This window comes from Dipodomys spectabilis, unplaced genomic scaffold (genome assembly GCF_019054845.1).
Source record: "Dipodomys spectabilis isolate Male_0828 unplaced genomic scaffold, ASM1905484v1 ptg000365l, whole genome shotgun sequence".
Classification (NCBI taxonomy): Eukaryota; Metazoa; Chordata; class Mammalia; order Rodentia; family Heteromyidae; genus Dipodomys; species Dipodomys spectabilis.
Window position 1 is genome coordinate 14969502 of NW_024871042.1, and position 22122 is coordinate 14991623.

The 22122-nt window shown below is 41.0% G+C and overlaps 1 protein-coding gene across 1 annotated transcript in view; it reads left to right on the plus strand.

The window, feature by feature from the left end:
- Gadl1 (glutamate decarboxylase like 1) overlaps positions 1–22122 on the plus strand; it is a 222900-nt gene that overhangs the window by 22587 nt on the left and 178191 nt on the right. The window contains exon 2 of the mRNA XM_042666508.1: positions 21441–21613. Within this exon, the coding sequence (XP_042522442.1) occupies positions 21441–21613 (173 nt within the window). The remainder of the gene's footprint in view (positions 1–21440; positions 21614–22122) is intronic.

The window sequence follows — 22122 nt, forward strand, 5'->3', positions numbered from 1 at the left end:
ATGCAATCCTTTAAAAAGTTATCTTTAAGTGATTGTATATAGGAATTGCCTTTTACAAAGAAGTTTATGAATAAAATGCATCTTGGTCAGTGTCACCTCTTTCAACATTGTTACACATCCCTCCTCCACCCACCCTTTTCTTTTTCCATCTTAATTTGTAGGATATACATTAAATTCTTGACCCTGCTCTTTCCTCCTGTTCTCTTCTTCATTCTTTCACCTCTTTCCCTTTGAACTGACCTACTACATCTTTTAAGTACCCACTTCCTGGTGTTTTTTGTTGTTGTTGTTGTTGAACTTTGACTTTGTCTTTCTATTTGGGTTCTCCTTTGAATCTACCATATTTTAGTTATTACATTTGCATACTCTTGCATTACGTGCAATGTATTTATTTACACGTTTATAAGGTAAATCCAGCTTCCACATATAAGGAAAAAACATTCATGCTTTGTTTCTCTGGGCCTCACTTACTTCACCTAACATAATTTTCACCAGGTCTTTCCATTTCTTGACAATGGGAGTTGGTCCACAGAATAGAGAGAATACTCTGGAGCATATTTTATGGTTACCCACACATATAATGGGCAGAGGAAAGGACTGAGAAGCAAGAGCTGTAAGTCACACCCTCCATTTCTCAGTGCCTGAGATCCAGGCATGTCTGTGAGGATGGCAGCCCTGCTATCTGGAACTCAGAAACACCTTGTAAACTTATCAATGCCAAGGTAAATGATCTCTGGTGTTGGGCGAAGGAGATCTTTGACTGAGTTCCCTGGGGCAGGTTCAGAAGCCTGCTTTTCCTCAAAGGATGGCAGTTAAGGGCCCTGTTCTTTCAAAGTTCTTCTCTGATGAGGGTGAAGACAAAGGCCTACTGATAGATATAAAGGAGGGATGTTATATGAGCCCAGTGGAAAGCCAAGCCGGAACCACCACTGAGAGCCAAGGTGGAACCACCTCAGGACCAACAGTCTGACCACAGTGGAAAGAAACACACATGAGTGGGCTTGGTCACTTACTGTTCAGTAGGAAAGGCATGAAGAATACAGACAAGTGACATTGCCCAGAGTAAGAGTCAGGACATTCAGATCTAAGATCTCTACCACTTTCCTTGTACCTTGATGCTGAGGAAGACATGCGTCCCTCCTCATGCACATAAAGCCACCAAGAATACGTTAGGAGAGTGAAGTGGGCCTAGTGTATGACAGGAAAACAGATTGTGCTAAATAAAGCAAACTTGCTACCTCCCAGAATGGAGGTTCAGAAGAAAGATAAGAATAACTAGAGATCAAAACAAAGATATCACTTTTTTCTTTGTATCTATGTGCCATAAACATAGTACTCCTACAAATAGCTATAAAGCAAATGAAGTTAGATGTATCAGTCAGGTCATGGCTATTCCCATTGCCACTGGTCCTGTTGGTAAGGTGTACATTTGCCAGATACAAAAATATGCTAGACTAGGCCTCAGGTCTGCTGATGGAGCATCTCACCATAAGTATTCCTTAGCAAATTTGTTCTCCATTTTCATTTTTTTTTGTAACATTGAGGTTTGATTTCTGGTCCTCCTACTTACTAGACAAGTGCTTTTATTGCTGAGCCACACCACCAGCCCTGGGTTTTGCTCATGAGTTTGAGGTTGAATCTCACTTCCTATCTTCCTACCTGGGCTTGTTCCTAGTCATGATCCATCTATGTTGGGCTTCTCCAGTAGCTAGGATAACAGAGGTGGGCCACCAAACTTAGCTCTTCATTGATGAGGAGGAGTGTTCTCTAAAAATATTTTCTGCCTTGGGTTGCCTGAAATCATGATGCCAACCAAATCAAATAGCTAGGATTATGGGTATGATCACACTGGCACCTGGTCTGTTTTACATTTTATAGTGAGAGAAAAAAATGTATGAAAGATGTTACCAGTCATTTTGTAAATTCTCTCTGTGTGTCTCTCTGTGTCTCTGTCTCTGTCTGTCTCTGTCTCTGTCCCTCTCTCTCTGTATACTGGTATTGGGACTTAAACTCAGGGTCTGGGTGCTGTCCCTTAAAATTTTTGCTCAAGGCTGGTGTTATTTTAACTGAGCCACACATCCACTTCTACGTTTTTGTTAATTGGAGATAAGAGTCTTTTGGATTTGTCTGCTTGGGCTAGCTTCAAACCATAATCCTCATGTCTCAGCCTGAATTATAGGCATGAACCACTAGTGCCTAGCAAATCTACTTTTATACACTCTAAAATATGATTGACATTAATTACACCAATTATTAACTCAGTCAACAAACATGCATTAGCTATAGGATCATTATTAAGAGTGGCAAGGTATCTTGAGAGCAGTATTTACCTGAAAGCTTCATTCCACAGGAAAATTAAAGTAATACAACCACAGAATGACTCTAGAAGAGACTGACCTAAACTCCCCATGTGCTCCTTCTATTCATTCATTTATTCATTTACTCCTTCATTTAGTGGTACTGGGATTTTGACTGAAGACTTCCATCTTGCTAGACAAGTACCCTATCACTTGAGCTATATCCTAGCCTCTAGAATGTTCTTTATGCACATATTGTTAAGGTAGATAATGAAAAAAAACATGAAACAAACTTGAAATATACCAGTGAAGTCAGAGTGGGATTGATGCTCATTGCCACTGGCAATTCTAAGTGTCTGGTAAGTTTCAGCATCCAGAAACTTCTTAATGCTAAGTATGACAGAACAGCTGTGAATTACTTGAGATTTAACAAACCATTGTTAAATATTCAAATATATGTGGGTGATTTGGCATGGCATAGACAAATTCTGAATTTTCAGATTTCAATTTTTTATCTATTAAATATAGTTTCTTTGTGGTGTATAGCTGATAAGAGCTTTAGAATTCAGCACTTTGATTGCTGTGTGGTTTGATCTCCTGATAGTTTGTATTGACTAACAAAAATTCAATGACATAGATCTACTTTATGACATATCTACTTTCAGGAGTATATGTTTGCATGACGTAGCTACTTTCAGGAGTATATGTGTGCCAAAAATGTACATGTAAGCCACATATCTCATTCATGGGGGCATCTGTACTGTTATGCCGTTACCCTCATTTTATTTCGGTAAATAATTTGTATGAAGAAGAAATCAAGAAGAAAGAAAAATCTATGAAAAATTGAATTTTGTAATATTACTCAGGGTCTTAAATTATAGTTCCTCTTTTTTTTCTGGTCAGTCATGGGGCTTGAACTCTGGGCCTGAGTCCTGTCTCTCAGCTCTTCAGCTCAAGGCTAGCTCTCTACCATTTGAATTACAGCACCACGTCCTACTCAAGGTCTTTACTTTTTGTGTTGCTAACACCACCAAAAGGAATTTTTATAAGTAATAGTAGAGTACAAGTCTGATGACAGTTTTGCCCAGAAGTGTGCAATACAACATGTCAGCTCAGCAGTTCATTGTTCTTTTACTGGTTCGTGTATGTTCATCCACTCTCCCTAGTGAGAGAGGATGCACAATTTAGTGGAACGGGAAGGTATGTTCCAATCATTTATAGTTTGAATATTAGCCCTGGATTTACTACCCCACTGTGTGATCTCCAGAGAGACTAATTAACCTATCAGATGATCATTTTTATTTATAGTCTGAGTACAGCACTCATCTCAAAGTGTTACAAAGATTTGTGCAAAAACATGTAACACAGTCTAACTGGTTCACTGGCATTCAAAATTGGTAACTGTTTGCTGGATTTGAGCTTTCTAAAAGCAGGGTCTGGATCAAGGATAAGTGTGCAAGCAGTGACTTTGTAAAGTGACTATAGGGAGAGAGCTGATGAAGAATAGATTGTAAAGTAAGTTGTCACTGAGAGTCCACAGCTTAATCTTGCTGGGTGACACTGATGTGGCTGAAGAAAACACACATCAGAGTTTTCCCATCTGAAGGACAAGAAAGCTGGACATTTAGGTATTCATTTCTGTCACTTCTTGTGTCAGGAATGCTGAGGGAGAGGAATTAACTTTTCAGAGCTTCAGGCTTACTATCTGAGCAGAGAGAGTAAGCTCTGGCCAAAATAGAAAGGCTTCAGGCAAATGATATGGAGATACTAGCAGTGGAAATTCCCAGCTTGCATCTGGACCAAGTGAGACACCCGAAGAATCAACCACTAACTCTTGCATTTTCTCAGTCTTGACATTTGACATTTGTTTTCCTGGCTTCTCTCTTCCAGGTGTGCTGAACCCACATCTGAACACCTCATAAGAGGCATAAATATCCAAAAGTGGAGTAAGCCAGTGTGTGTGATACTCAGAATCAAACTCAAGGGCTCATGTATACAAGGCACTTTCTTTACCACTGAGACACACTCCCCACTCTGTAAGCAGAGTGACTATGAAATTAGCCACCAGATGAGTCTACATCGTAGAAAAAGGCAAAGCATTTTCCTTAAGAGACAAGTTTCCCAATACATCATGTCCCTATGCCTCACTTTTCATAGAAGGAAAATAAATGTTACAAGAACAGACGGGATTCAGATAAACCTAAATTCAAATTTAAGCTTACCTCTTAGCTGTCCAGACTTGGACAAGTTCCCTATCTTCTCAGTTTCAGGGTGGTATCTATATAAGGGAAAGTTTAGTATATAGTTTGCCTAGTTATTGTGACGATTCAATACCATATCATGTTTGCACAAGGAGCATTATGGAATAAGGAATTTATTATATGAATTGGAACTCACCCAAATGTGGGTGAATCCAACAAAATTCTGTACAGTGCAATTGGAAATCAGAAATAAGTTACTAACACACCTCCTGATGGAAATGTCAAAATTGTCAGGGTGGAATGGGGTAGAGGAATCTTAGAATCTAGGAATGGCAGATGTCAGCCTGTGACTGTAGAAAAGACTGCAGTAAGGAAGCTGTTTCCTTGGGCAGCTCCTGTCTCTCAGGGTCTAGAACCAGAGAACGGGGAAGGAGAGAGAGAAGCTGCTGCTGTCAGCTTGCCTGAGCCTACCTATCCCTGTGCCTGTGTTTGACCTCCAAGAATGACAAAGAGCCCTGGCCACTTAGCTGCTTCTGTGGGTTAGGAAGACACCCTAGAGACCTTATCTACCATGCATAGTAAGTATAGGCTAAATTTCAAAACTGCTATGTGCCAGAAATTGCCCTGAATTTCCTATTTTCCTGGGCATTGTCTGTGGTGTGATCCCATAGCACTGTTGTTTATGTGTTGGATCTCATTGCTTGTGTTGTTAATTTATGGTCTATGGATTAAGATCAACTACAATTAGGCAGCCTTGTCTGCCTGAAGACGTGGTTCAGATCATGACATCTTGGACGTCAAACCGAATTCAGTCATAGGTTAGGACCTGGGAGTTTATCTGATAGGAATGATTGTATGTTGTTGCTGGGAAGAATATGCATAGTTGGTGGTCATAGGTCAGACAGTAAGAGAATAGAAAAATGGTAATTTTGGCACTATTGGTTCATACCTATAACCCTAGCTTCTCAGGAGGTTGAGATCTGAGAACTGCAGTTTGAAGCCACCTTGGTCAGAGAAATCCATTGCCAGTGAACTAGCAAAATGCCAGAAGGGTAGTAGTGGCTCAAATGGCAGATTATCAACCTTGAGCCAGAAAGTTGAGGCCCAGTGTCCAGACCCTGAGTTCAGTCCGTGAGCCCTGTTCTAGATGGATCCAAACTTGCATCAAAGTGAGTCTCAGTTAAGGAACAATAGTCAGTGTGGTTATGTCCTCTGTAGGTGCTCTGAACAGCACTCTGGCTCTCACCATCAGGGTAACTCAGGGATGTGTGTGCAGCACTCAGAGCTCCAGATTTTCTATTCAAGCAGTACATATTAGCATGTAGCTTCAACCACTGTTGTTTCTCTTGGGCAAGTGAAAAATTTAGAATAGTTGCTCCACTTGTATGTAGGGGTCAGGAAGATTCTGTGAGCATGTAGGATAAGAAGGGCTATGTTGATGGGCACCTGATCCCTTTCTCTGCTTCACTAAGCAGTTCGGCTCTGGCCTTGCATTTGCACACCACACTCAGCAAGGCATCAGCCCTGCAAATAACAGCCATCGCTCTTTCTCCAGAAGGCAGTGTAGACTATCCATTTTTACTTAAAGATAAAAATACCTTGGAGAGTTATTGCTGCCTTTCCAAGCAGCTCCGCAGTGTGCTTTTTCCAACCCTATTTAGTAATACCACATCAGAGCTTAGGCCGGTTTAGTTTTCTGACGCTTAAGCGACCACATGTTACTGTCTCAGCATGTAGGGTGAGGTACAGGAGGGCTAAGAGTATCTGTCCTCTTCTTGTCTGGAAGGTAGTATCAGAGCCCTGGGCACAGATGAATCCCATATCACAGTTAATCAACAGATCATGCAAATGAGGCATCCATTTATAGCATTTATTTAAATTTTCATTTAAATTGCTGGTTAACTGGAATACATTTAAAATCTTGAAGTCAACACTCAAGCAAATTGATTTTAAAACTAGACATTAAATTGCAGCACATTGCAATTTAATGTGTACTTCTAACATAATTGCTTATTGCTCAAGGAGTACAAAATACGTGTCCAAATAGTTTAGTGTGGTTGATGAGACACAGGAAGCAATCTTCTTGCTTACCTTTTTTGAGGGGAAAAGTAATTATTGGCAAGGTATCTGGACTTTGGATAGCTGGCTGCCTGGCTTTGCCACTTAGTTATGAATTGTATGATTTGGCTAATTCCCATCATCTTCCTGACTTCAGTTTGTTGTTTGTAAGAAGGAGTTAATAAAAAATACTTCTATAATAAGGTTACAATGAAGATCAGATGAGATAAGCCATATATGTACTTCCTCAGTAGCTGGTCCATTGTAAATAACCATAAATGTTAATTAGAAGCAGGGCACAGTCTTAAAAAGACTGTCCATTAAGACTCCTGTTTTTTAGTATCTCCAAATTTTAACTATTCCAACCTCTAGATTTTATAAGACATCATAATTTAACTCTCTCTAACTCTATAGGCTGTTATTATTTTATAAGTATAGCTATATTTTTTGTTTTCTTTATGCTGGACTACACCTAAAAAGTGTATCAACCCCCCCCCCACACACAAATTACTAAAGAATCTATAACTTACATTACATTTTTGGATGGACATATTTTTCTAAAACACTTTTTTGAAGATGATAACAAAATTACATTCATAAAAGTTTACTTTCAGTAGGATGAAAACAATTATTTTTGCCCAAGCAAAAAACTACCATTTTTTACTATAGTTTAGAGAACTGGAATGTTAAGTCCCTTCCCAGAATCAGCCAAATCGCTGGGAAGCTAAGGGGATGTTTACAGACTTACAAAGTATAAATGAGTACTGTGTCAGATCCACCGGACTCCTAGGATATGGTTTATAGGCCCTGGTCTATGTTGTGTTAAGGTGAACTATTCCAGGCCTCGTTTGTTGTTGATACATGAAAGATTTGAAAGACTTTAGTTAATCTTCCTGTGAGTAGAAGCCTAAAAACTCTTATGACATCGTATGACATCCATGGTCTGTTTGATCTTAACAGAGGCTAGTCATCTGTGAAAGGGAAAGCTTAATTACAGTACATTTTCCTCAAGAGAACTTGTGATCTCTTCTTTCTGTGCCCACTACTTCTGTCTACCTGCTAGCTAACATTTTTCCTACTGTGAGGACTTAAAGGACCTCCATTTTAGGTTTTCCTTTGCATGTCCCTGTTGCTTTTGGACTTAAAAATATTGTTATTAATTAAGGTGATATACAGAGGGCTTACCATTTCATAAGTCAGGTATTGAGCCTAAGCACTTTGTACTAGAGAGTATAGAAATTTAAGACCAAGAAGAAAAAGAATACTCTCCCCACCCCTATACACACACAGAGCACAATTTCTGATGGTAACTGAGTGACCTCCAAATTTTGGAGAACAGTAAAAATAGGTGATTAGCTCTGATTGTCCCAAGAATATGGAAAGTATTCTTAGTAAATTATTCCAAGTTGGCTTAAACTTTTGTACATGGAAATAACCTTAGAATCCAGTTACACAGAATATGAATCGTATCTCTCTATTTCACAGAACACAGAAGGACTCCTCCTCATTAAAAGGACAAGTTTATTGGGAAGATCTCGCATAACTCATAAAATTGGAGAAAGTTAACAAATGAGGTCTTCAAAAATTGGGAAATTAGCTGGTGCCAGCCAGCAACTCATGTCTGTTATTCTAGCTACTCAAGAGGCTGAGATCTGAGAATTATGGTTCATAGCCAGCCAAGGAAAAAATGTCTGCAAAACTCTTATCTCCTATTAGGCACCAAAAATAAGCCAGAAGTAGAACTGTGGCTCAAGTGGCAGAGTGTTAGACTTGAGCAATAAGGCTCAGAAAGAGTACTCAAACCCTGCAAGCTCCAGGAGCAGCATGTATGTGCGTGTACTCTCTCTCTCTCTCTCTCTCTCTCTCTCTCTCTCTCTCTCTCTCTCACACACACACACACACAATCTGCAAATTAGAATGTTAGCTACTTGAAAATGCCAACAAAAGGAGTCTGGTTTGGTAGACTGTCTTACCAAGGGAGTCCTGGGTGAAGGATACTTCTTTTAGAATGCAAGCTTGTCAAAAATGCTACCAAATGCTAGTGACTGATGCTTCTAATTCTAGGTATTCGGGAAGCTGATAATTGAAGATTCAAAGCTAGCCCAGGGAGGACAGTGCTTAAGACTATTATCTCCAGTTAGTCACCTAAGAGCTGGAAGCAGAGCCATGGCTCAAGTGGTAGAATACCAGTCTTGAGTGAAAAAGCTAAGAGAGAGTGTAAGACCCTGAGTTCAAGCCCCAGTACTGGCGTTTGCATGTGTACGAGCACACACAGACACACAGACACACACACACACACACACACACACACACACACACACACACACATGTGCACACAGACATGCACAAATACACATAAGCACACGCACACACACTACCGAGTTAACAATGAACTTTCACACTACTCACAAAACACAAGTCACTGGTAAAACAGTGAGACCCATCTGAATTTCAGAAATACATGTCAAGGTGAAAGAAGATAAGATAAGTAAGAGCATAAACAGCCTAGATGACAAGAGGAAAATACCAACAGTCAGTGTGACTGTAGGGAAACAGAAAGATAGAGTGAATACAGTTACCGGGAGATGTACTATACCAGAGTGCAGTGCCTACTGCTGAACCAGAATAACATGTTTCAATCAAGGCCAAGTTTTCCAGACTGGAGCTGAAGAATGGGGAAGGAATTTTTAGAATGAAGATGCCGGGTCTAGTCCCTTCACCAAGTCCATTGTCATGCAGGCCTTTTAAGCTGAAGTAATATTCATCAGAAATGTGTTGCAGACGAATGAATGAGCTTCCTATTGATATGACAAGCTAAACATACAATGCCAACCTATTGCCAAGTAATGTTATCTCAAGTGGCAGCAATAAATGTTGCTGGAAATCTACCCTCCTGAACAGGTTACCTAATTGCTTGCCTGGTGCCCTGTAGGAGGAAAACATTTGGAAATTAAAAGTAAGTGAGTACAGTCCCCTGTGTTTGTTGGTCACTGGGGATAACAGCTACCTGTCATGGCTGTCTCAGGAGTTCTCTTATAGGAAGCTTGTCCTCTCCAAAGCTGGGTTGGGTTTGGGGGGGCTCATGTGTTGAAAGAGGTGACTTGGTGTGGTGTTTCAGTTCAATATACATCATCCAATTGATCTCCTGCATGTTAACAACAGGATCTCATACAAATAAAACCCAGGGCAATGGCAACATGTCACTTCCAGAAATGTGTTATGGTCATCTGTGCTCGGAAAGAGGGGAGCCGATGCACACAATAATAATCTTTTCTCGGTCTTATTCTGTCACCATGTCATCCAGTGATCATTTTAGAAAGTAGACTTGGTGAAAGATAGCACAACAATCCTATTCTCATACCATAAATAGTTGCAGGGCTTGGTCTAGTAATCTTACCGAAAGAAAAAGGATAAAATAAATACAAATCTACAATCTTGAATTCTGTTCTGCTCTCGCTGCCTCATTGGGTTACTGACACTGGGCCTCCTTGCCTCCAATTATTTTTTTTTTTTGTTGTTGTTTTTTTTTGGAGGGTGGAGGGGAAAGAGGCAGAACTGGGGCTTGAATTTGGGGCTTAGGTGGTATCCCTCAGCCCTTTTGCTCAAGCCTGGCACCCTACTACTTGAGCCACACCTCTCCTTCTGGCTTGATTAATTCTGGACTTCCATGCCTGAACTGCCTTCAAATCATGATCCTCAGATCTCAGCTTCCTGAGTAGCTAGGATTATATGAATTGGAGATAAGAATCTCATAGACTTTGCTGCCTAGCTGGCTTCAAAGTGATTCTTAGATTTCAGACTTTCTGAGTAGCGAGGAATACAGGTGTGAGCCTCTGGCACTCTGCTTACCTTCAGTTTTTAATTTTCCATATAATGGCAATACCGACACCTAACTCAACTTTCTGCAGTACCTCCTGATTCTCAGAAGGCCTTAGTGGCCTCTGGCTGCCTCCTTGGTGGCAGCTAACCCCCTCAACCCTGCAAGCATCTGTGGGATGAATCCCCAGGCCTTTTCCACAGCGCCTTCTCTCATTTACAGACAGATGCTGCCCCTGCAGTTCACGAGCAATCAGAACCCACAGGTATGCATGGCATACTTCTCTGCTTAGCTCCTGATGCTTTCTAGATCTCAAATCTCCTTGCCATAGTCTTTGTTTCTGCCCTATTATAACCAATTCAGTCAAACCCCTCTGTGACCTGAGTACAGCAGCTCTAGCCTTTTAGACTTTCTTTCAGCTTTCCCTGCATCAGAAACAGGCTTCGGAATCACTAACTTCCTTTAATCATTTTTCTTTCCTTGATCCCTGCATCTAACTAGTCAGCAAGTTCCTCAGCTTCACAGCCAAATGGCTTCCAACTTGTATCCCTCACCCTATCTCCTCATGCTCTTCTGAGCTCTAGTCACCATCTCGAATTGCCTGGTCTTTTCTAGTAGCCTTCTAAGCAGTATCTTGTTTCTACATTGATCTTTATATGGCCTGAAGAATAAGCTCTTACAAATGGAAACGAGCTCATGCTGTCTAAAGCTCTTAGTGACTTCCGGTTGCTTTTAGAGGAAAATACAAGCTAACCTGACTTGCCCGCAGTCTGCCCTTCCCAGCCTCATTTTATTCCTTTTTTCCTCTTTTCCTTGCACTGGGGCTTTGCTAATATTTTTCTATTCCTTTTTGTTTGCTTGGTTTTGTGCTGATACTGAGGCTTGAACACAGGGCGTCACTCTCTTGCTTAGCTTTTTCACTCAAGGCTGGTGCTCTGTCAATTGAACTACACCTCTACTCTGGCTGTTGTTAGATTTTTCTCCCCAGGCTGGCTTTCAACTGTGATCCTCAGATCTCAGTCTCCTGAGTATTACAGGTGTTAGCCATAAGCATCCAGCTTATTTTTCTGGTTCTTGAAGAAGCCAATGTGTTGTTTTCATTTTCTGGTTCTTTCTTCCTGACCTTTCCATGTCTTTTTACATGTCTTAATTCAAACATCTCCTCTTCCAGAGCCCTTTTTATCTAACCAAATCTCAAATATATCTTTGTTTTTCTTTTACCGAGTCAGGTCATTTCCTCTAAAGCATTTATGAAAAGCTGCAATTGCCTTCATTATTCATCTGTTTGTTTCCTTATTACCCTATCCAACAACTTTCCTTAAGCAGCTGTGAATTTGTCTGTCTCTCTGTTCATAACACATCTAGGAGCATGTCACACCCTGCTAGACTGACAACTAGTACTCTTGTAGAGTGGTTAAATGAAGAGCAACCTCCAATGCCATGTATTGTGAAGACTTTCTGACTTTTGCAATCAGCAGCGCTGAATTTCAAGGTGGAATTTTAATGTGTATTTTGTCTGACTTTAGGTATAACACTTTATCCTTTCTGGATGGGATTCTAAGTTTTTCCTAACCATATCTTCTTTTGCTTACTGGATTTTGAAGTCATCATCTGTGTGTCTGATTCATATATGAAGTTTCCCAACACTGCCAGCTCCAAAGTCTTGCACATAATAGGTGTTCAGTGAGTATGTCTTCATGAAAGTATGAATTTAACAATGATCCATTCACTGTGCACTTCAGCTCAGGAAAATGTAACCCTAAAAAGAGACTAAGGAAATTGTATGCATGGAAAAAAATCATATTGCATGAAGTAAGCCAGGCCAAAAGAAATATAGATCCCATGGTTTCCCTCAGTTGTAATAATTAGTATATGTGTAGGATAGTATTAGCAGATGAGCAGAATAGCTCAATAGCTATCTACATATGATCATATAAGATGATGTTAAGCAAAATGAACTTCAAGACATGGAAACAAGAGGTTTTTCTTTGTTGTTGTTTTTTTTAAATGTACTATGTGATTTCTTTTTACTTTTGTTTTTTTTCCCCCCTATGGCATATCCCCTGTTGCCATTGTATTTGATTTTGGTACCCTGGTATTGTATATACGCTTATCTGAGTTAGAGAATGGAAGGGGAGCAACAAAATTATGAGACAAAGGACAAAGGGTAAACCAAGGCAGCAGTGATACTCACAAGACAAAATGCTCAAAATGAACTGTACAACTTGGGGAGGGAAAGTGGGAGAAAAATGAGGGAGAGGTACCAAGTTTGACAAGAAATGTACTCATTACCTTATGCATGTAACTGTGACCCCGCTGTACATCACCTTAACAATATAATGAAAAAAAATGTATGTATTGTTTTCTCATTTAATTCTTTGATTTCCTATTTGCAGTGTCACTCTCCAAGCCAGGGGTGATTGCACCATATCATAGGGCTATGTTCATAGTTGGCATTTGTTGTCATAATGCAGACTGTTGGTGTTTCTGCACCAACTGCCTTGTATTTGTTATTATTATCATTATTATTATTGTCTTCAGTAGGACTTGATCTTGGGGCCTTTATTTGCTAGACTGGTGCTCTGCCACTTGACCCACGATTCCACATTTTGCTGACTAATTTGAGTTTCAATTTCTTGGACTTTTTTGCCTGGGTTGGCTTTGAACTACAATCCTGTAGGTCTCAGCCTCCTGAGCAGCTAAAATGACAGGAACCACTGATTCCCAGCTGTTATTGCTATTTCTTAGCATTTGTTTATTTTCTGTAGTCATCTTTTCTTCTAAAAATTTTATTTTTCTTTTTAGCAGAATTGACACTTGAACTCAGGACCTCATGTTTACTAGGCAGGTTCTCTACCACTTGAGCCATATTCCCAACACGTAAGTCATCTTCTTTGTAGATTGTTTATTGTCACTCTTTCTTTGATATGTTGTTTCTCAGGCAGTAAACGTGGCTTGAAACAGGTGTGATTTGAAGGGGATGCCAGTAGTCTGAGGTTGGCAGTACCAGAGATATCAGTGAAATTAAGTATCTGTTCTTTAAGCCTATTAGAAGCTTCTTACCTGAAAATTTCCAGAGCAAAATGATACTTGTTCAGTTTTTAAACACCCAGTTTTCCCTGACCTTGTTCCCTCCATGCTCTCTTTCTAAAGTTAATCATTTGAGAACAGAGGATCTGTGGTGTACTTCAAACCCAGGTACAAGCCGGAGGGCTTAGACTATTACCATTCAAATATGGTCATAGTAATAGTTAATATGGGCTAGCCGCTGAGCTCTCCAGGCTCTGACCTTTGGCCTCTTTTGGTCCCAGTGTGAAGGCACTGAAGGGTTTCTTCACCTGCCAGCTAGGTGTTTGGATTTCCTATTTGTTCCATTGTACTTCCTTTTCTGTACATTGGAAGCAAGCATTATTTTTCTATTGCTAATTTTCACTTAACAAGGAGAGACTCAGATGGGATCCTTTGTTCTAGTTGGCAGACTTTCTGACAAAACCCTAATACTGTTACTATAACATCTAGCTTAGTACTGTGAGAGTTCACATAGATTCAGTCACATTAGCATTGTCTACTCGTTCTTTACACTGTTATGAGCACTTGCCTTGAGCCTTAGGTGCATTCAAATGTGATTCAAGACAAGATCCTTGTCACTTTTCTGTTTTGCTGTTGAGAAACATAGATCACATGGGATTTTAAAATTGTGGTTAAGGTCATAGATAGCAGAGTTAGGATTTGAACTTTGATCCACCAAACTTTAAGGCTTGAGCTTAGGAATCCATTGAACTTGGAGTGAAAGCCAGATGACCAGAATCACAGTGTCCAGGAATGAGAATTATGCATTCATGTTTAGAGGTGGTAGGTCTACACTTAGGGTATTGTACACGGCCTCATTTTATCCATGAAAACAAAATGGTTCCTACTGGAGATAATGGGCTATCAGAAATGATTGGAAATATTGTGGTAGTTTTAACTGGTAAAATGTAAAATTAGCCAGGTGCCAGTGGCACATGCCTATAATCCTAGCTACTCAGGAAGCTGAGATCTGAGGATTGTGGTTCAAGCCCAGCCCATGCAGGAAAGTCTGTGAGACTCTTATCTCCAATTAACCACCTAAAAACTAGCAGTAGAGCTGTGGCTCAGAGTGGTAGAGCACTAACCTTGAGCAAAAATGCTCAAGGACAGTGTTCAGGCTCTAAGTTCAAGTCCCACAACTGCTCCCCCCACCCAAAAAGAGAGAAATTTATAGAAGCTTTCATTTACTAGGTTTGGAGTCCTGTGGAAGAGAAACGACCTGATTGGGCTGCTCACTGCTATCAAATGGCACCAATGCAAATTTCAACCCAACCTTCCCCTCTCCCCCACCCCACCCCTCCCAGGATTATTGTGACTATCCCAGTGGTCTGTCATTGAAGTCACTGACGTAAAGAGTGATGAAATTTGGAAACTGCTGTTATTTGTTATGGCAGATTGTGTGTGTGTGTGTGTGTGTGTGTGTGTGTGTGTGTGTGTGTGTGTGTGTATTGGTAATAGGGCTTGAACTCAGGGGCTGGATGCTGTCCCTGAACTTTTGCTCAAGGCTAGCACTCTTCCACTTGAACTACAGCTCCACTTCTGGCTTTTTGGTGGTTGATTGGAGATAATCTCAGAGACTTTTCTGCTTGAACAGGCTTCAAACCAAGACCCTCAGATCTCAGCCTCCTGAGTAGCTAGGATTACAGGTGTGAGCCACTGGGTCCCGGAGTGTTACTGCAGCTATTAAAAAAGAAGCAAATCTTGGGATTCAGGTGAATTCTCCAACACTCTGACTTTTCATGAAATTCTAAATCTGAACTTCAAATGTCCACATTACTTACACTCAAAAGATCATATTAGCCCCATGCTGGTGGCTCATGCCTGTAAGAGCACAGAAGCTCAAAGGACAGCATCTAGGCCCAGAGTTCAAGCCCCAGGACTAGCAAAACAAACAAATAAACAAAACATTGTGTTGACTGGGCACCAGTGGCTCACACCTATATGTGAACTCACAGTTAAGGAATTCCCAGTGAGACTTTGCAGTGAGTCTTTGGGAGGAGGGACTCAAGGAAGGACTCAGTTTCCATCTTTTTCTCCTGACCTTGTATGTGGCACATAGTAGTAAGTGACAGGTGGTTATTGAAATGGTCAAATAGCTATTAAAGAATGAGAGAACCTAGGCAACTGAAGAATTGAGAATTTGAAAATGCTTTAAAGTTCACCCAGAATAGCGATTTGCAAAGGCACCTACATATTCATGTATGAAAGTACTGTTAGTACAAGTTAGAGTCCTTGCTAAAAGTTCAAATTCTGGCCAGGCATGGTGGCTCATACTTACCATCCCAGTCATTCAGGAGACAGAGGTCAGGAGAATTGCAGTTGGAGGTCACTCTGGACAAAGTAATTAGTGAGATCTCAATTCAACCAACAAGATGGGTGTGGTGGCATACTTCCAACCATGTAGGAGATATAGGTTGAGTAGACCAGGCTGAATGTATGGGAAATTAAGAGATTCTAACAGGAAAACAAATGCAAGACAGGGCTGGATTGAGGCATGGCTCAAGCAGTGCAGTGCTTAAACAGCAAATGAGATACCCTGGATTCAAACCCCATACCACAGGGAAAAACAAAGTTCAAATTCTGCTCCATCTATGAACAGAATCATTTGAGGAAGAATCCAGCAATCTGAGTCTTCACTGGTTTATGCAGAGCCTTTCTAGCAGCTAGTGTACTATATTACCCAGCTTGTCTCTTGCTTTAAAGCTGATTGAGCTGGGGTATGGAGGGGTGATGTTACACTGAGATCTTAGAACTTGGAACTGAGATTGGAACTCAGCTCATTTACCTGTGGGGTGTGTGTGTGTGTGTGTGTGTGTGTGTGTGTGTGTGTGTGTGTGTGTGTGTGTGTGTGTGTGTATGAGATATTTGGAATGCCTGAGTAGACTTATGTAAAATGACTTCCTAGGTAATTCCACAGCCAATCAGTCCTTGAGAGCTGTGGGAAGTCAGTGTTTGAACTCTGTTTCCTGGGATGTCTATCAAATTGAGCTTTGTATCTTTTTTCCCTATGGGAGTTTGCAGTCATCAACAAGAAATACAACCTCTACATGGATGACTGCAGTGGAAAGGAACAATGTGAGGCATGTGGCTGACAGACTTGGTGGCCTTCTTGTGTCCTGCACCCCATTTGGGCAGCCCTGTCATTGTAGTCCCTTGTCCACACCAGCAATGTAGTCACGTGATCACTCCAAGCCCATCTCATTACTGTCGTAGCTTGCTGACGGTCACTCACAAGCTCCTTTACACATCACTGTACGTTTCTAGAGACAGCTAAGACCTGCTGCCATTTATTGTGCACTCTGTTCCAGGTACTGTTTCAGGCTTTATCTCTGTTTCTTCTTTCCATCCTTTGTCAAAAGAAAAGCACCTCCCTGTGCAACAGTATTTGAGATGGACTTACTGTTTGCTAAGAGTAGTTGTATCTCTAATCAAGCCAAACCTTAGGCTTGTGTAGAATTTTAGGGAGGGCATGGGTTTGAGGGACTGATGGGTATGCAGGAGTGAGAATTTAATTCTATATAGGGTTGAATAGCCTTCACCGGGGAGGCTGTGGTTTGGGGCTGCTTCAGAAGAGCAAAGGACTACCACTGGGAAAAAGAGAGAGGCCAGAAAGAAGATAGGAGAATGAGGAATAGAGAGCATGGAGAGAGAGAGAGAGAGAGAGAGAGAGAGAGAGAGAGAGAGAGAGAGAGAGAGAGAGAGAGAGCGGATCCTTTTATGTGTGGTTCCTTTAATAATCAGAGGCTGTGAATAGCTGCCTGATTCCGAGCTCTTCTTTTAGTCCCCCTGTCTCTTCTCTGGCCCATCAGCTGTGTTGGACCATGGCATAGTTATTGGAGCTGATGATGTTGGTCCTGGCAGAGTTGAGGACTGGTGATGCTCCAGGCAGGAGGCCTCTAACAGGGAGGAGGTCTCTACCCAGCACTTGGATACAGAGATCTTGATATTACTGCAGAACAGAATTTGAGAACACATCAAAGTAAAGATCAAGGAAGTTTATTAGTAAAAGCAAAGTAAAGGGAAAGATAGATAGTCCACACCCCAGACATGAGGATGGACACATCTGATAGCAAATACAGTGAGTGCTTTAGCACCAAGGTCTTTTGTGATATAAAAGGTTGGGGTTCAGTTCAAATTAAAGTCACTTTAGAATAAGGTGTTTTCCTTTGATGTGACACCTGGTACATTTATTCTCTCTTGTTGTTACATTTTTATCAATTGAGCTCAGTGACTTGAAGATTGACCTGCCTATTAAAGATGTCTGGGCATTCTTTCAAAGAAAGGATGGATTTTTTTCACTTACTCCCTTCAAGACAGATGTCCATGCTTGAAATAAATAAAACTTTTAAACATATTCTATGCCAACTTGGAACTATTTTCCCAAGTATTATTTTTTTCCAGGATAAGTACCTCTAAGTCATGTATCAAGTACACTTTGTTTATTTTTCCACGATAAGTATCCTTAAGATACTGAGTGAGTTTCCGGAGCACACTAATTATTTGGGGCCATTAGTCAAGGCCAAAGGGAAAAAGAGCTGCTCTTTTTCCTTTTCTTTTTTCCACTTTATTAATATTGCAGCTTATGAGGGGGTAGAAGGCTTAAAGCAAAGAAAACAGTGCTCTAATAGAGCTCTAATAGAGCTATTCATTTAAAAAACTTTATTGTTATTGGAAAGGTGATGTAGAGAGAGGTTACAGTTACATAAGTCAGAGAAAGAGTGTGTTTCTTTTGAATAATGACACCTTCCCTTCCCTTGCTTTCTCCCAGTTTTTCCCTCCCATCCCCATTTATTAATTGCTTTTTTTCCCTTGAGAAACAACAAAAAGTGGGCTAAAGACTTAAAGAGGGACTTCTCAGAAGAAGTTAGAATGGTCAATAGACCATGAAGAAATGTTCAACATCTCCAACCATTAAAGAAATGGAGCAATTCTTCGTACAAGTGCTTGTTTCTGAATTCCTGGCTACTATTTCTCATACTTCATTTTCCCTGTTCTACCCTGCCTCAGTATCTGCCCCACCTCCAGACAAAGAAAGGTGCCTTCTGCTTGAGTGGGTCCAGTCTCTTTCCTGTGAGCTCAGATCAGAAGCTTGCATGTAGACAGCTGGCCATAACAGCCCAGAGGCAGAGCCTTCCCACTGGCTGATGAGTCAATAGAGAAGAGATATCTACGGAACTCTACAAACTGCCTTGAATGCATTAGGGCTGGGCAGACAATGCTGTAGCCAGCAGACACAAACTTCTGTTCATCCTGAATGTGGCCTCTTAGGTGACAGCTAAGAGAGCATATTGATATATGGGTATCCTATGTCACATGGCATTATTTGCTATGCAGTGCAGGGAGAGAAGCAAGCTAGTGGAGTAATTTGATTGCATGCTGTGCAGGTTCATTGAAAAAGACTTCCCTAAGAAAGTGATGTTTGAGAGGAGAATTAAGGCCCATGGTAGGGATCAGAGATGGCAGACTGGGCAGTATAGATGACAGGAAAAGGACAGTTTTGCTTTTCAAGTCTATGATGGTGACTTGGATGAGATGAAGAATCATAGTCAGAGCAGAGCACTTCTAGCTAAGCATCTCACAGGGATGCAGGAGCTACTGTGTGGAGAGGAGTCTACACACCATGGGGGGCTTGGCTAGGAGGCTACTGAAGAGATAAACATTGGATGGTGATTTGGACTGAGGATAGGTGGGAGTGGGAAAAGCACTCAAGTTCTGGATGTACTGGCTATGGGACTTTCCTCTACCATTTGAGATTCCTTAACTTTACTCTAAGCTCTCTCAGTTAGAAAGATAGTTCCAAATTACATCCTGAGCAGACCACAGAGTCTCAAGGGTATGGGGACTAAGTTGTTCCAACCTGGACAAAGGCAGGTGAGGAGAGGCATGTGATTCCAATGATCAAAAGAATAAAATGTGATTACTGAGAAAAAGGCAGCTGAACTAGACTCAATTCTTTATGGATTTCCTATGGTATTTTTTCCCTAGATAATTGTATGAATTATAGGGATCTCTTTCATCAGTCGTGTGAAGAGAGTGATGATTTAAATTTCACTGCTATTCTAGTTTCAAGTGGCTGTTTGACATTTAAAAATCTTATTGTGAGTGTTGGGGGGAGGGAAGGAGAGGGGAAGGAAGACATACTCTGGGAGGTCTAAGAGCTGTTATAATTCCTTGGGCAATAAAAGCCTGAAAAATCTCACTTTTTCTATTTGCCTAATGATAGCTCTGCTTATTGACACAACCAGGGTTCCCAGAATAATTGCCCTCCTTCCCATTTTAATTCTAAAACACAGAAAACATTTTTTGGGGGAATGTCCCTTCAGATAAAGTGCAGTACATCTCAAAGCTCAGTTCTGGGTGTGACATCTGGCTGTGTCATAAGTCATGGCAGAGACACCTTTCCAGTAGAAGCTGATGGAAGATGGGAGAGGCAACATGCCGCTGCCTGGGGTGAGGTGGAGCCCATGTGCAAAGACCCCACTCTTTCCATGCAGTAGCCACGGCTCTTCCTTCTCACCCCATATCTTCTTGGACACCATTTGTATTTGTTAATGACTGAACCAAAGGGTGTCTCAAACGTTAACAGCATACTGTTAGAGAAATCAGTAACAATAGAAATTTTTATAATATATAGAATCCTAGCTATTTAAGAGACTGAGATCTGAGATCAAAGCTAGCTATGCAGGAAAGTCTGTGTGACTCATCTCTGATTAACCACCAAATAGCCAGAAGTAGAGGTATGGCTCATGCAGTAGAGCACCCGCTCTGAGTGAAAAACTAAGGGACAGCATTTAGGTCCTGAGTTCAAACTCCAGCACATGTACACACACACACACACACACACACACACACACACACACATGCATGTGCACCCACATACATACATACAACTGATCTTTCTTTACATGTGTGTGGAAATTTGAAAAGTGAACATTTGTGAGCCAAAAATTCTCCCTGATACTAAACAAGATGACACAGGAAAGAAAAATAGAACTTTGTATACAGAATTCAAAGTTTAGTTGGTGGGGAAACTGACAGAGCTCCATGCACTAGAGGAAGAAGTGCTTCCATTTAGCGAGACCTGTGGTTCTGGAAGTAGCAGCTAGCTCTGCTTTGAAGCTTTCCATACTGACTTTCTCGAAGGTCCTCACGTGACCCCTTTCAGTTCTTTCTGTGATGCATAACCATCAAAATGCAGCATGGAGCTTACGAAATTCAGTCCAGAATCCATTCCACAAACTCATTAGTGCTTTGGTAAGAACAATTTGTATATGACCAGGTGCTATGTTCTTACCAAAGCACAGAGCTAGCTTCTTTCTAGGCTCAGAAATGGTAAGCAGATTTCCACAAAGAGAGGAAGGCCTAGGCTTGCTATCTCAATCATACAGCCTCTACACAATGTCCCAATAGAACAATTATCATATACTTTATATCCAAGGACTCAGAGATGAGGTTAATTCCAGGTAAAAATCCCATTCCTTTTGTCCAAATGACCAAGACATACCTCCCTTGGCCAGCTGTATTCCCTCCTGTGGTAGGAAGAGGGACTTGCCTCTGATAGCAGCTATTACACATTTGTAATGTCAGTCAGTCTTTTCTTTGGGGATGTTTTGTAAGCCATCTCTGATGATGAAAGATGTTTGTCTTTTCTTTCTTTCAATGCCATTGTCACAGGTTACACAATGGTAACCCTCCTGATCATACCCACTCTTATACACAGCCAGTGGTCATCATCCACACCGTGTGCTGACTCAGTTCAGTTCTGAAGGGCAAGTATCACCTGATGGTTTACTGCCCCACAAACTAGTAGCTTTGTGAAACTGTCTTAACTAAGCCATGAGATTGTGTTCCATATGAAATTCACTCCAAATGGTACCTTCATATTAAATGATATCAGGCTGTTTGGAGTTGAGATAGTGGTCCACTTTTTTGGCCTGTGTTTTGCTATGTGAGCTGATTAGTTTACCTGTGGATCACAGTTCGTTTATATGATTCCAGGAGACAATGAACAGCAAGAGATGTTGCCGAGGAAGAAGAGTGCTGTTCTGGTGGATGGAGTTATACTGAATGGCCCTACAACCAATGCGAAAGCAGGAGAACAGTTCGTGGAAGAGGCCTGTAGGCTAATAATGGAAGAAGTGGTTTTAAAAGCTACGGATGTCAATGAGAAGGTAAATATGAAAACCTATTAGCTGGGTGTAAGAGGTACATGCCTATAATCCTAACTACTTATGAGGATTGCAGGTTTGAAGCGAGCCCCAGCAGAAAAGTCCATGAAACTCTTATCTCCGGTTAACCAGCAAAAAGCCAGAAGTGGAGATGTGGCTCAAGTGGAAGAGCTCCATCCCTGGGGGGAGGGAACAACCAAGAATTTGAAGCTCTGAGTTCAATGACACATCAATGTGTGCTAGGCATACTTCCTTTCTTATTATAAAGATACTTTTCAGAGGGGTTACAGTTACATGAGTAAGGTAGTAAGTACATTTCCTAACAAGCATTGTTACACCTTTGTTTTCCCCCTAGTATCCCTTCCCTCCCCAGGTCCCCAACTCCTTCCTCCCCCACCAATAAAAAGCACTCTCCGCATGTATTGTTTTTTTTATCTTTACAAAGAACCTTAAAGAGATGGGCTATTTACTTTCCTCATTTTACAGATGGAGAAAGGAGTAGGAACTGAAAG